This window comes from Neomonachus schauinslandi, chromosome 10, assembly GCF_002201575.2.
Source record: "Neomonachus schauinslandi chromosome 10, ASM220157v2, whole genome shotgun sequence".
Classification (NCBI taxonomy): domain Eukaryota; kingdom Metazoa; phylum Chordata; class Mammalia; order Carnivora; family Phocidae; genus Neomonachus; species Neomonachus schauinslandi.
The window spans coordinates 125,189,392-125,202,914 of record NC_058412.1 but is presented as its reverse complement, the minus strand read 5'-3'; the positions used below and the strand labels follow the sequence as shown (position 1 = coordinate 125,202,914).

At 40.1% G+C, this 13,523-nt stretch overlaps 1 protein-coding gene across 3 annotated transcripts in view; it reads right to left on the bottom strand.

Annotated features, from left to right (window-relative positions):
- NCOA3 (nuclear receptor coactivator 3) overlaps positions 1-13,523 on the bottom strand; it is a 64,422-nt gene that overhangs the window by 10,901 nt on the left and 39,998 nt on the right. For all 3 annotated transcript variants that reach the window (XM_021689271.1, XM_021689272.1, XM_021689273.1), the window contains exons 8-16: positions 13,059-13,199; positions 12,632-12,779; positions 11,288-11,679; positions 10,245-11,113; positions 8,693-8,828; positions 7,034-7,228; positions 6,415-6,660; positions 6,188-6,314; positions 4,793-4,964 (exon numbers count right to left, since the gene is read on the bottom strand). In XM_021689271.1, the coding sequence (XP_021544946.1) occupies positions 4,793-4,964; positions 6,188-6,314; positions 6,415-6,660; positions 7,034-7,228; positions 8,693-8,828; positions 10,245-11,113; positions 11,288-11,679; positions 12,632-12,779; positions 13,059-13,199 (2,426 nt within the window). The remainder of the gene's footprint in view (positions 1-4,792; positions 4,965-6,187; positions 6,315-6,414; positions 6,661-7,033; positions 7,229-8,692; positions 8,829-10,244; positions 11,114-11,287; positions 11,680-12,631; positions 12,780-13,058; positions 13,200-13,523) is intronic.

Here is a 13,523-nt window from a genome sequence, read left to right as displayed (position 1 = left end):
GAACACTTCATCTAAAACTAATGATGTAATGTATGGGGATTAACATAAGAATAAAAATAAAAAATTTAAAAAATTAAAAAATATAAATAAATAAATAAATAAATAAATAAATAAATAAATAAATAAATAAAAGGTAGCATCTATCCACAAAGCAATGAGAATAAGAAAGGCAACAAAGTATTTCAACAGGCGTTTGCAAGACAGAAAAAGAGAGGAGCAACCAACTCAAGAAAGTAGAGAAGCTGAGATCCGTGTGCCTGTAGGGGAAAACACGTAAGACCCGAGCAAATGTTTCCCACGGAGCCAATGACAGACTCCACTGGGGATGTAGAGGGTCAGGCAAAGTGCTCAAACGTGGCTGGTTAGGAATCTGAGTAGAGAGCAGGGTAGCAGCTACCTCCCGGCCCCTAACCTGCTCCCCAATTCTGCACAGCCATGTAGCTATACCTTCTACCTACTTACTCCCTCAACTACCTCAGTTCTGGGACACCAAGCAGAGCAGAGAGGTAAGAGCAAGCAGAAGCTGAAAACAGGAAATCTTATTTATAATTTCTAGTAAAATTTTTATATTTTATATCTTAACACTCTGGTATCATCAACTTGCCTCCCAGCCCAGCTCCCAAAATGCAACCAGGTAATTAAAACTTCCCAGGCAAGGAAAACTATACAGTGTGAGTAGAAGAGGAGGTGGTAACAGCTCTACATGTTGCAATTTGTGGAGTCCTGAAATAAAAGGGCTAGCCCCCCCCCCATCAAATACTTTCAGTGAAGACTGATTCTTTTTAATACATCATACTTAAATATAAAAAGATAGTCAAGAATTTCAAGATATGTGATGGTGAAAGCTTCCAACATGAAAGAGACACAAACAAGTAAAAAGTAACTCAGAAACAAGGAAAATAGAGATTAAAAAACACAGATTCAGTGTAATACCCAACATGTCAATAGACATCCCAAAGAGGTAAGAAAATACAGGAGATAAAATGATTAAAGAAATGATACCAAATGACATGTCTGATAAGCTTTAGAAATATTCAACCCTAAAAAAAATTTTTTTAAAAAGAAAAAGACATTCAGCCCCATTACCAATAAATGCAATTAAAACTCACAAATTAAAAAGAAAAGAGAAGAGAAACAATACACAAAAATGCCCCCAAACCAAAAGGAGTCTCTGTGCATCTGACATACAGCAGAATGAATAAGACCTGTGGCGGTTCCATGGTGTAATGGTTAGCACTCTGGACTCTGAATGAGATAAGACCCACACCATGATAAGGTTTCATGCAACTTTAAAAGGAAAAAGTTCCTGAATAATTCCAGAGACAATCAATGGGTCGCACACGAAAGAGCAGGCATCAGACTGAAATATGAGTCCATGGCAACACTGGATGCCAAAAAACTGTGGAACAACTCTTTCAAAATTCTAAGAGGAAATTATTTTCAACCCAAAATTTAATACACAGCCAGACATGCAGGGGATGCAATAAAGATATTTTCAGACACATAAGGGCCCAATACACTTAACGTCATGCCTAAAATGACAAGTTTTGCTCAAAATTACACCAGGGGTACCACAAAATAAATGGCATATATGCACCATTTTACCTTTCTAAATCCAAAAATTCCTGAATTCCAGAGCACACCTGACCCCGAGGTTCTCAGACAAGGGAAAATGAATGCAGTCAGCTATCGTAACAGGAAATCAACAGATACAGACTGAAGTTGAAGAAGAATAGCTGCATACTCATAGTACTTAGAAATATACCCCAAATAGTTTGAGTTTCACTATCTCTGAGTGGGGCAAATGCGTGTGATTTTTCAAAAAGTCTATTTTTGTACCATTTTACAGTTTGAAACACAGGTTACTTGGCTAAAAATAAAAATTAACTATAACAAAAAAGGAAAGCAAGCTTAAAATCTTCCATGGCTTCCCAATATAGCAGAAAAATTCCAGACTCCATAAGATGGTTTGTGGAACCAGCTTCCGTTTACTTCTCCATCGACGTCTCAAAGAAATCCCTCTCTGCTCTCACGGACTTTCAGTCCCTTGGTAGAACCCCGCCCTTCCCTGCCTGAGGCCTCTGAGTTAGCTGTACCTCTTCTGGAACATTCTTCCCCTAGCTGATTGCCGAGCTGGCTCCATCTCATCCTTCAAATGTCACCTTACATGTCATCTACCCAAAAAAAGCTTTCCTGACCACTCACCCCAGTCCCCAGTAATTCTTTATCTCATCATTCTGGACTTGAAAACACAAACATTTTTAAACTAAAGAGTAAGACTACAACAAGCCCCCACTAAAAAGAAACTGGGAAAACTATTCAAATATATTAGACAAGTAAACAGCCTTCAAATCACAGCTCAGACAGAAGAAATTATTTCAGAGAAAATAATTTAGAGAATTAGAGAAAAATGCTGACACCCTAAGAAAAGGTCCTTTTATGACACAGGCCCTTCGTGCTGATCTCCACCACACCATGTCTGCCTCCATCCGGGTGGCTCCTTGCCTGATGTGTGCCTGCTCCAGGGCAATCTGAGCTTTGGGAGCAGAAATTAATTTGTTCATTACTGCCCCTCAGCCTCTAAAAAAAGACTAACTGGCATACAGAAGACAAATATTTGTTAAATGAAAGAATCAACAAGTCAATAAAAAAACCTGCATAAAGTACTGTTGCAGATAAAAACCCCATCAGGAAACTATTTTAAAAACATATAAATGACCAAAAAACATGAAATACGTTCAGTCCTGCAAATCAACAAAATACAATTTAAAACAAGCATGTCTGGGCACCTGGGTGGCTCAGGCAGTTAAGCCTCCGACTCCTGATTTCGGCTCAGGTCACGATCTCAGGGTTGTGAGATCGAGCCCCACACCGGGCTCCAAACTAGGCTTGGAGCTTGCTTAAGAGTCTCTCTCCTTCTCCCTTTGCTCCTCCCAGCCTCCTCCTCTCTCCCTCTTGGGAAAAAACAAACAAAAAAACACACATACACATGCACCTGTGGGTGCCTGGCTGTCTCAGTCAGAAGAACACATGACTCTTCATCTTGGGGTTGTGAGTTCGAGCCCCACAGTGGTGTAAGAGATTACTTAAATATAAAATCATTAAAAAAATAAAAATAAAACAAGCATCTTTGTTGCCAATCAGACTGGGAAAGATTTAAAAGAGTAATCACGCTCAGTATTTGTTTCATCACTTGCTTGTCCACACTGTGTCTTTCATCTACTTGGGCCACAGCACAGTGCTTGTGAGGGTGAGGAACCCCAATCCCAGCCTCTGTGTAGGAAAGCAGCTGTATGATCCTTTAGGAAAACCACCTACAAAACTCTAAAATATACACTCTCTCTAACCCAATCAACCTTTCTCTCAGACTGTAGGTAAGAAAAACTAAGTGAACAGGATGGGAGTAATTCACAGAATTGTTTATGATAATTATTTAGAAACAATTTAACTTTCATCAGTAGAGTACTGGTTAAATAAATTGTGTTCTCTATAGTAGATACTACATGCCTATTAAAATTAAAGACATATATATTAAACAAAAAAAGATGACTGAGGGGCACCTGGCTGGCCCAGTGGATGGAGCCTGTGGCTCTTGGTCTCGGGGTTGTGAGTTGGAGCCCCATGTTGGGCGTAGAGATTACTTTAAAAAATGAAAAAAGAAAAATTTAAATAAAAAATTTAAAAAGATGACTGAGGGATTAAAGAGGATTTTTCATTTTTTTTAACATGTACTTTTTTTTTGTCATTGTCAGATTTTACATAATGATCATTAACTATTTTATCATTAGAACAGAGAAAGCTCTTTCCAGCTTAAATAAAATTTTAAGGGGTAGTTCAAGCTTATCGGTCTCTGTGTAGCCCTCACATCCACCCTCAGCCACGTGAGACGCCGTTCTTCAGCACCAGGGGCATGAAAATGGTATTGCTAGAGACATACATCATCACTGCTCTACATTTCCCACTCACCCTTTACAAACTTCTGTGGCAGTGTTTGCCACAGAGGAGTATGATCCTTTGTGTGACCCCCTAAGAATCTTGCCTAATTATCATTGAGTACGTATCTATACACTGCCCCACCCCCCCACACACACACACGGTTCTTTCCGTTTCAAAAATATAGGTTTGTGAATGACATATTTTCATAAGGCTGCATAGGTAACTGGGAATGAGAGATGCTATTGTTGAGATGTTCATATTTCATATTCACTACTGTAACTGGGTTTTGTTTGACACAAATAAAAGCCTGTCTCCTCAGAGTATACACTGCTTGGCCAGGTAGTAAAAAGAGTTAATTATAAAAATGAGGATTCAACTAACATAAGTAAAAAACAGCATTTTTAAAACTGCATAGAAGGGGCGCCTGGGTGGCTCGGTTGTTAAGCATCTGCCCAGGGTCCTGGGATCGAGCCCCACATCAGGCTCCTGGCTCTGCAGGAAGCCTGCTTCTCCCTCTCCCACTCCCCCCTGCTTGTGTTCCCTCTCTCGCCGCTATGTCTGTCTCTGTCAAATAAATAAAATCTTTAAATAAATAAATAAATAAAACCGCATAGAAATTTTATTGGATCATTTCTATAGCTGCCTAAAATTGGACAGCTTTACAAAACAGTAGGCTGCTGGCAGTATGATTTCTAAATTTAATACTGGCCTCCATGAATGTAGTGATGTAACTCAAGTTAACAGGGAAGATTCCCAGACAGGCATTCACGTGCGTGGCTTCATGGATGTGCGCACACACATGCTCATTTGAGAGCGTGCACATATACACCTCCATTTCCGTGTTAGTGCCACCTACTTGATTTACAAGTTCAGGGATGCCCAGAGCTCTGTCAATTTCTTCCAAGCCTGTGGCATCTGTGTTGCTCAAGAGAGTGTGCAGCTGGTCCAACAATGCTCTTTCATCACTCTGCCCTTCTAGGTTAGAAGGTGGCCCAAGGAGATCATCCAGGGAATTCCTAAGAAGTGGCCTAAAAAGAGATTTGCAATCAATGTCAATGCTGCTTTTCCTCCAACACACACACACACACACACACACACACACACACACACACACACACAGTAACCACGCACATTTTTAATACACAGTAATAACTTAAATATGACGAGTACAAATAATAAACCAAGTAACAGAGAAGAGCAAATGGCACCAACTTAAATTGAAGGCCCACAGTTTTAAACTGAGCCAGGCCATCTTACAACCACCACATCTAGCTTACACATATCTAATTTACAATCCCACCACCAAAATGTAACTACTAGATCCCCAGACATGTGAGGGGATAGCAGAGGCTGAGGGGGATGGGCTAGTACAAGAATAGAAGACGCTATTTGTTAACTTGAAGAAATCAACAAAGGACCAGGAAAATTAAAAAAAAAAAAAAAAAAACACAGAAATGTTGAACTATCAGCAAACTGAGCCCGGGATCTGCCAAAATAACTTTTTGTTATCCTTGGCCCACAGAGCTCACGTATTAACAAGTATAATTCAAACTCCATACACCTACAGTAAGGTGCCACAGTCCTCCAACATATTAGAAGGACATAGAACCAGATATTCATTCTGCCTCAGAAAAAAATTCCATCATGAGACTATTTGTTCCCCATTGAGTAGAGAAGCACTCAAGCTAATAAACTCACATAGCTATGCCACTGTCTACTCAATAGCTCGATTTTTTTCTTTGCTTAATTAAAGAATTCAAGTTAGACTTGACTTTTACAGGTGGCTTCTTTCATGCAAATGAGTTACTGACCAAGCTAAATAAAAATGAAATACAGACAAAATCCACATCTTTCTTCCACAAAAACAGAGTGCTACAGTTCACTTTCACCATCCCTGAAATGTTTTAAATAATTTTAGAAAAGAATTAACAAAATCCTTAAAAATTAATCTGCCAGAAAGCTGAGGCTCACCCCCTGAACACCATTTATCTTCTCAAACTGGTGGTCATCTACCCTCTCCAGGTTGAGCACTCACTGGTCCTGACAGCTGAACAATGAAGCGGTCTCCTCCCTCGCTGGCTTGCTGCCTCACCTCGATTTTTACACAGACAAGAAACGCCCAGATGGCAGCCAAGCACCTCAATCACAGTGAGTTTTCCTCATTCTCTTTCAGGGTTGCTCCTGTGTTCTGACCCTTGTCTAGATAATCCAATGCTAGCATTTTCAACAGAGTCACGTAACAAAGCCCCACCTATTTTGAGTCCCATGAGGGCCCTGTTCCATGGACAACATGCCATCTGGCCAGGAACCTGGTTGGTTAGATGGCGCTGCCTGGCCATACGGACTGACTCCCATTCCCATGGGAATCTCACCAGGCCCTGGTGGAAGAAAAAGAGGGGATACATTTTCAAAGAAGGCAATAGCAAAAATTACCCTAAATCATCTGATTTTCTTTTTTTTTACGGAGGGGATGCTTACGCATTTGAAGCATCTGCTGCTGCTGCTGCAACACTGGTCTCGCCCCTGGGATGCTACCGACCCGCAGCGGCAAGGTGGGCATCGAGCTGCCCACTGCAGGTCTGGGTAAAGAAGCATTATAATCTGCTCCTGGTCTTCCCATGGAGTTGGCACTCATAGGTTCCATTCTACTGGTCTTTGAGTTTGATAAGCCCCAGTCTCCTGAGGAAGGAGTCTGATTCACAGTCACATTTCTGTTTGGTCCACCTAAAACAGGTAGAAATGATTATGTCTTTCCCATATTATACTAAAATCCTTCCTACATAAGTACAGTCATTACACGCAAACTTGACCAAAAAAGTGCTGTATTCCGAAGAACAGGGCTGGCCAACTATTAAGACATTTATTTTTTAAGACATTTTTGATAGGCAATTGTTGCCACGTATTCAACTAGCTTCCCTGAAAGTTTAAAATAACCAAGATGAAGAATAAATTAAGGAAACTCGTGAAAGAAATATTATGCTACTGTTATTCAAAAACCTGTTATTTAATCCAAATTATTTAAATGGATTTAAGTATTTTAAATTTGCTTTACCCAAAAGAAAATTTTAATCATAAGTACTGATTAAAAATAACATACCCATAGTTGAGGCATAATTTTCCTGACTATCCATCATTCTTGGATTCCCACCCAACATGGGCTGCTTTGGTAACATGGGGAAAGCACTGATATTCTTTACTGGAGGACTCGAGCCAACAGAAACAGGGCTATCTAGAGACACTGCTCGGTTATATGGGGGACGAATGGCCTGCACAGACTGTGGACTCCTCAAACCTGTTGAAACACAGATGCACAATACATAAGAATCCTCTGATGATTCAGTACATTAAATAACCAAGCACAGTACATAAATACCAATACCACCCACACAAGAATGTCTTCCTTACTAAAATAAACACTAAGTACAGAAGAAAACAAAAAGAAGAAAAAAAGCTCATATTCCAAATACAGTAGAAACAAGAGTCCCAGTGCTGGCTGATGTACTGCTCCACAGCCTGACATGGTCATTCATATTCTGCTTCACTTAATACTGAAAATGTTATCAATGTTCAAACTCCTAGAGGTTCTTCCCTATATGTACTTAAGTGGATTCTGTTTAAAATTTAAAATTAAATGTAACTAGAGAAGTTGCCTGCTAATCAAACAAGGAATGAAATGTGGTATTTCCCCCTAACTTTTTTCTTTCTCCAATCTATCTGACTGATCGGACTACCCATTTCAGTTTAGGAAATGGTGCCACTGAAAGTGAGTAACCACCATTCCTGATAACTGTGAATTTTTAATACCTGTAGTATACCTTTCTTAAACTGATGAATGAGGAAACCACACAGCTGTGGAAGAGAGGCTGGGGGAGAACCAGCACACACCAGAAGAAGAGAAGACTCACAGCTAAATGACAAGGTTCCACAAGTGTCACAGGAGAAGTTTCAATCTACAGTTTTAGCTGCTTTTTAATTCAAGTCTCTGTGCCTAATAAAAATACACGCTCTGGTAGCTACTATTCATCTGGAGCAACCAAAGACAAACATTTTCCTAGAAGTTCCATGATTACTGGCATATTAGTTACAAACAGGAAATTTTAAGAAACAGGAAAATGTCCAAGAAACTTTCTAAAACATATGCACTATGAATTATTTAAAAAAAAAAAAAAACCTGAGAGGCACGATATGTATTTTGAAGTTAAAAATGCTAATTAGATTCCCATCTTATTGTAAGAGTACAGCTGACCCGTGAACACCACCACAGGGTTAGGAGCACTGAGCCCCCAACACATGGTCCATATAACTACTGACCCCTGAAATTTAACTACTAATAGCCTACTTTGACCAAAAGACTTATCAATAAGTCAATTAGCATGTATTTTGTATGTTACGTGTGTTATATACTATATTGTTAAAATAAACTAGAGAAATCAAGAAAATCATGAGAGGTGTGTCTGGGTGGCCCAGTCAGTTAAGTGTCCAACTCTTGATCTCGGCTCAGGTCTTGATCTCAAGGGTTTGAGTTTAAGCCCTGCGTTTTGTTTTTTGTTTTGGGTTTTGGGGGGTTTTTTGTTGTTGTTGTTGTTGTTGTTTTTAAATCGTAAGAAAATACATTTACAGTACTGTATTTATCCAAAAAATCTACGTGTGTAACTGAACACGTGCAGTTCAAACCAGTGTTGTTCAAGGGGTAACTACATACAAATGTGCAGAAACTTTTAAAAGGCAGCAAGAATAAAACCTAGTTCTTTCTTACCCAGAGAATTAGTTCCTTGAAACATCTGTTGCTTGGTTCCCAGATTACTACCATTTGTGGATATGGAATTATTGTAAAAGTCAGAACTAGTCAGATCACCAAGAATAGCATCTAGATTATCCAAGTCTCCAGATCCCTGGGAAAAAAATTCTTTAATTAACCTGTGTTAATTTTTTTTTAATTAACATTACTAGATACATAGGTATAAACATATTCATCAGAAGAACACAAATAAAATGGGAATAAGTAAAATACAAAAGTTACCTAAAACAGTAATGTCCAACTTAAAGTCTGGCTTCTTAAGACCCCTACCCCCAAATCTTCTTCCTTGAAACTTAGATCAGTGTACTGAAATAAATTCTCTGGGTTTGGAACTGCTTTTGAAGGGGCATTTTTTTAATCTGCACTAGAACTTTAATTCTCAAACTGTAGGATATTTTCCAGCTAATGTCAGGATCATTAGTTGACAGAGAGGTCTGCCTCTACACCTACCTTCAAAAAACAAGTGTGATTAATAATAAAGGCAACAAGCTGACGTTCAATAAGAGATTCATAGGCATGTCTTAAAAACGGTTCTTGGTCCACAGTTTGGAGAGCACTAGGTTAAACAAAATTAAACAGACATCCTAACAGTAAGACTTCCCCCAAGACTTTAATTTTCTCAGGCGAAGTCTCCCAGAAAAGTGATCCTCAAGCAGTATGGGAAACCCTTATATAGAATGAAATCACGTATAGTACGAATTTGTTTTTGTTTTTTGTTTTTTTAAAGATTTTATTTATTTATTTGACAGAGAGATAGAGAGAGAGAACAAGTAGGCAGAGAGGCAGGCAGAGGGAGAGGGAGAAGCAGGCTCCCCGCCGAGCAGGGAGCCCGATGCGGGGCTCGATCCCAGGACCCTGGGATCATGACCTGAGCCGAAGGCAGCTGCTTAACCAACTGAGCCACCCAGGCGCCCCTAGTACGAATTTGTTTTTAGGTACAAATCAAAATCTGTTACTTAATACAAATTTTTTTCCCCGTTTCTTTCTACTATCCCTTTAAAAAGACCCAATCTGCTCATTCCAACAATAAAAACCTCCATGAAAATTTTCAAACTGGCTACCAACAGGTTCGAGTTAACGAGTCACATTTTAAAACACACACATCTGGTATTTCCATCATTATACACTTTACTGGGGCGCCTGAGTGGCTCAGTCGGTTAGGCGTCTGCCTTCAGCTCAAGTCATGATCCCAGGGTCCTGGGATCAAGCCCCGCATCGGGCTCCCTGCTCCGCGGGAAGCCTACTTCTCCCTCTCCCACTCCACCTGCTTATGTGTCTCTCTCTCTGTCAAATAAATAAATAAAATCTTTTTTAAATAAATAAATAAATAAATAAAAATACACTTTACTGATGCCCAAAAAATTATAAAGAAATGACAGCTCAAGGGTAACTTCTATCACATAAACCTAAAACAGAAGATAAGATTCTGCATATAACACATGGTCTTTCTAACACAGATATGCAATGATTAAACACAATCACTAAGCTGGAATAGAGAAAAACAAATTACCTCTTCATTTGTTTCTGTCTTAATTTTAGAGTCCTTCTCTTGAGTTGAACTAGGAATGGTGGAGCTGCTGCACTGACTCATTTTACTGTCCACTCCTTCCACTTTGGGCTGCAGTTCTTTAGAGAGTGTATCACTAGGATCATCCCTGTCTAGCAGATATCTAAGAAGTGCATTATTTTCCTTCTTCTTAGGACTTAGTTGCTCCTGCTTGACATTTCCTTCCACACAAGACGCCGTACTGCTGGTGTCTTTCCCAGTGGCTTCTGCAGTAATCTTGGCTACTTCTGCAGGTGAATTCCCATTCTGCAGCAACTTGTGCAGAATCCGGTGCTTCTCCTGCAGCAGTGACCCATGCATATTCGATGTGGAGGACACTCCTCCGGAGGTGGAAGAAGAGACCCCAGACGGGCTGGTGACGCTAATGGAAGAGTCTTTACAACTTGAATCCAGGGGGGAGTTGGTCAAGGAGGAATGGCCCCGGTCATCAGAAGAACAGGTAAGTAACTGCAGTAATTTTTTATGACCCTTGCTTTCTAGAGGACCCCTCTGATTCTCTGACCCTTCAACAGTGCTCTCTTTACTTTCTTTGTCACTGAGGTGATCCCTGCTATTTGACTGACACATTGAACTCTCCACTGGATTCTGGTCACAATACAAGCCCAGGGGACTCTTGGAATCCTGACTGTTCACTTTATTTGGCTGGCTCATATTCATATTGGGAGAGTTATCCAATTTGGGGCCTGGTGAAGACAGAGTGGATAAAAGAGAAGTCCCCACACCCTCACTGATAGCTTGAAGTGCACTCAGAGAGCTGCTAGAAAAGCTGTGGCTCCCAGTATTACCAGAAGATCCCATGGGAGAGTGCACACCTGGATTGGGAGAGAAATAAGGGAAAGAATTAACTACTGGATACTGTAACAAAAATGTCACTGAACTCGAGTTTTTTATAAAATGAACAAACTTTACAAGGATTACAACAGAGCAAGAAGAGAAGAATTACTGAGGAAGAAGAAATAAAGAAAAGGAAATGCCTACACCAGTACCTGCAACAGGAGAAAACTGATGTGAGGCCATCTTTGGACTCCCACGGTTACGAGGAGAAATCATGATGTTCTGCTGATTGGAGCCAAGGCCAGGGCTCCCATGTGGGGGGCTACTCATGTTGAGACCATAGTTGCTGTTCTGGTAGGAAGATGGTGACTGCATGCCTGGCCCAGGGTTCATTGAAGCTATGGGATTGGAGGCCCCATACCTAGCCCCGCTCATCTGCCCTGTGGTGCTGGGGTCAGCCAAGCCATAGGTCCTGTTGCTCAGCATCTGTAAACCTTGGTTTGGCGACATACTCATGCCGCCTACCGAACTGTTACATCCAGCTGCTGGAGGTCTAATGCCTGGTCCAACAGGATTCGTGTTTGCTCTATACCCATTCTGTTCCCTGCAAAGAAAGAGGACAAACTTTCACTAAAATATTACAGGCATGCATTAAAGCACTCACATTTTTTTTTTAAATGATGAAATAAGTGCCCAGGAGTTTAACTTCCTAGGCAATACTTAGTGTCAATTCCAATCTAAATATTGATCAGTTATGAACCCAGGAACGTATTTTTTAATATGCCACAGAATCTACATGAGTGACCACAAGCACAGCACCGTGAAGGGCCAAGAACTATGGTAGCTGGGCTCGCAGCAGGGTTTACTACAGTTGCCACACCTCGAGGGGCTGACCTGGAGGTAACTGCAAATTACTCAAGATAATTAACGCATAAATATTCTGCTCTTCCATGTGCTGCGCATTTACCATTAGCAACAGCAATACTATCTTTTTTTCTTAAAGTCTACTTTTAAATTTCAAATTCAATCACTAGAAGCAACGTAAACATATCAGAAATGAAAGGTAACAGCAGTAGTCAGATTTTTTATGCTCTTTTATCCACTAGCCTTCCCATTCCCCAGCTTTCCTAGGAAGTAATTATTTAATGAACAAATCCTCATTTTCACATAATAATATAATCTTAAAAATATATGCTCGCTTTGGCAGCACATTAAAGTAAGTAAAATAAGGGGTGCCTGGGTGGCTCAGTCCTTAAGTGTCTGCTTTCAGCTCAGGTCATGATGTCAAGGTCCTGGGATCAAGCCCCGCATCAGGCTCCCTGCTCAGTGGAATGCCTGCTTCTCCCACTCCCACTCCCCCTGCTTGTGTTCCCTCTCGTGCTGTGTCTCTGTCAAATAATAAATAACATCTTTAAGAAATAAGTAAGTAAAATAAGTGTAACAATCCAGGAATCTAAACTCACTTCAGCAAATCCAACGTCTTTCTAAATTAATACTAAAGCACCTTGAGAACACTGCTGCATTTAATGTGAAGAGACCCAGTAATCTACCATTACCTCTGAAGAAAGTGGGTTGAGACAAAGCCATGCCGATCATTTGTGACAGGATTTCGGAAGAGTTTGCTTTTGGTTTGTGCTGTCACTATGGTTCCATCAGCCAATGAGAATCGATACACCGGGGTTTCCGCATGGCCATGGATATAAGCTGTTGGGGAAAATACGCCATCACTAGTGACTACAATTGACAAAATAGATACATATAAGAGAGGAGAGAAAGGAAATGTACTTCAAGTGCCACATTTTCAAACTCCAGTGAAAAGAATGGACCTGCACCAAAATTATAAGCAGGCTAAAAGAAGACTGCTCAAGAATCACTTTCCTACCCCCCACACAAAAGCAGCCATGTATGGCCATGTATATACTTAATGCTTTATGGTACACAAACACAGTAACAAGACCAAGAATCAAACTCAAAATTCTTTACCTTCTTGATAGTGACGTTTCTGGGACCATGACTGACCATCATTAAGACTAAAAAATCTCTGGATACACCTTCGGATTATATCTTCAAAGCCAGGTCTCATGGAGGATCTCAGTGAATTTGTATCTATATTGACAACTTTTCCTATTAAACAGAAAATAAAGATTTAAATCCAACCCACAGTATTTACTGGTTGCACATGAATGGCACAGTGCTGAAGAATAAAATAAAGACACTAAATCTTTGCTCCACTTTCTCTGCTATATCCAGAACTTTTCTTTTTAAGGACATAGTCCTACAAGACACTTACATTAAATGTTCTACTGTATAAAACATAAGAGTATCACAAAACTCCTTTCACTTTCTGAATGTACAGAATATGACGTGTCCAGATAACCTTAGGTTCATTTTCACTTAAAGGAAAACACAACACCTACCACTAAAATTGTTCATCTGAAGACATTTGAC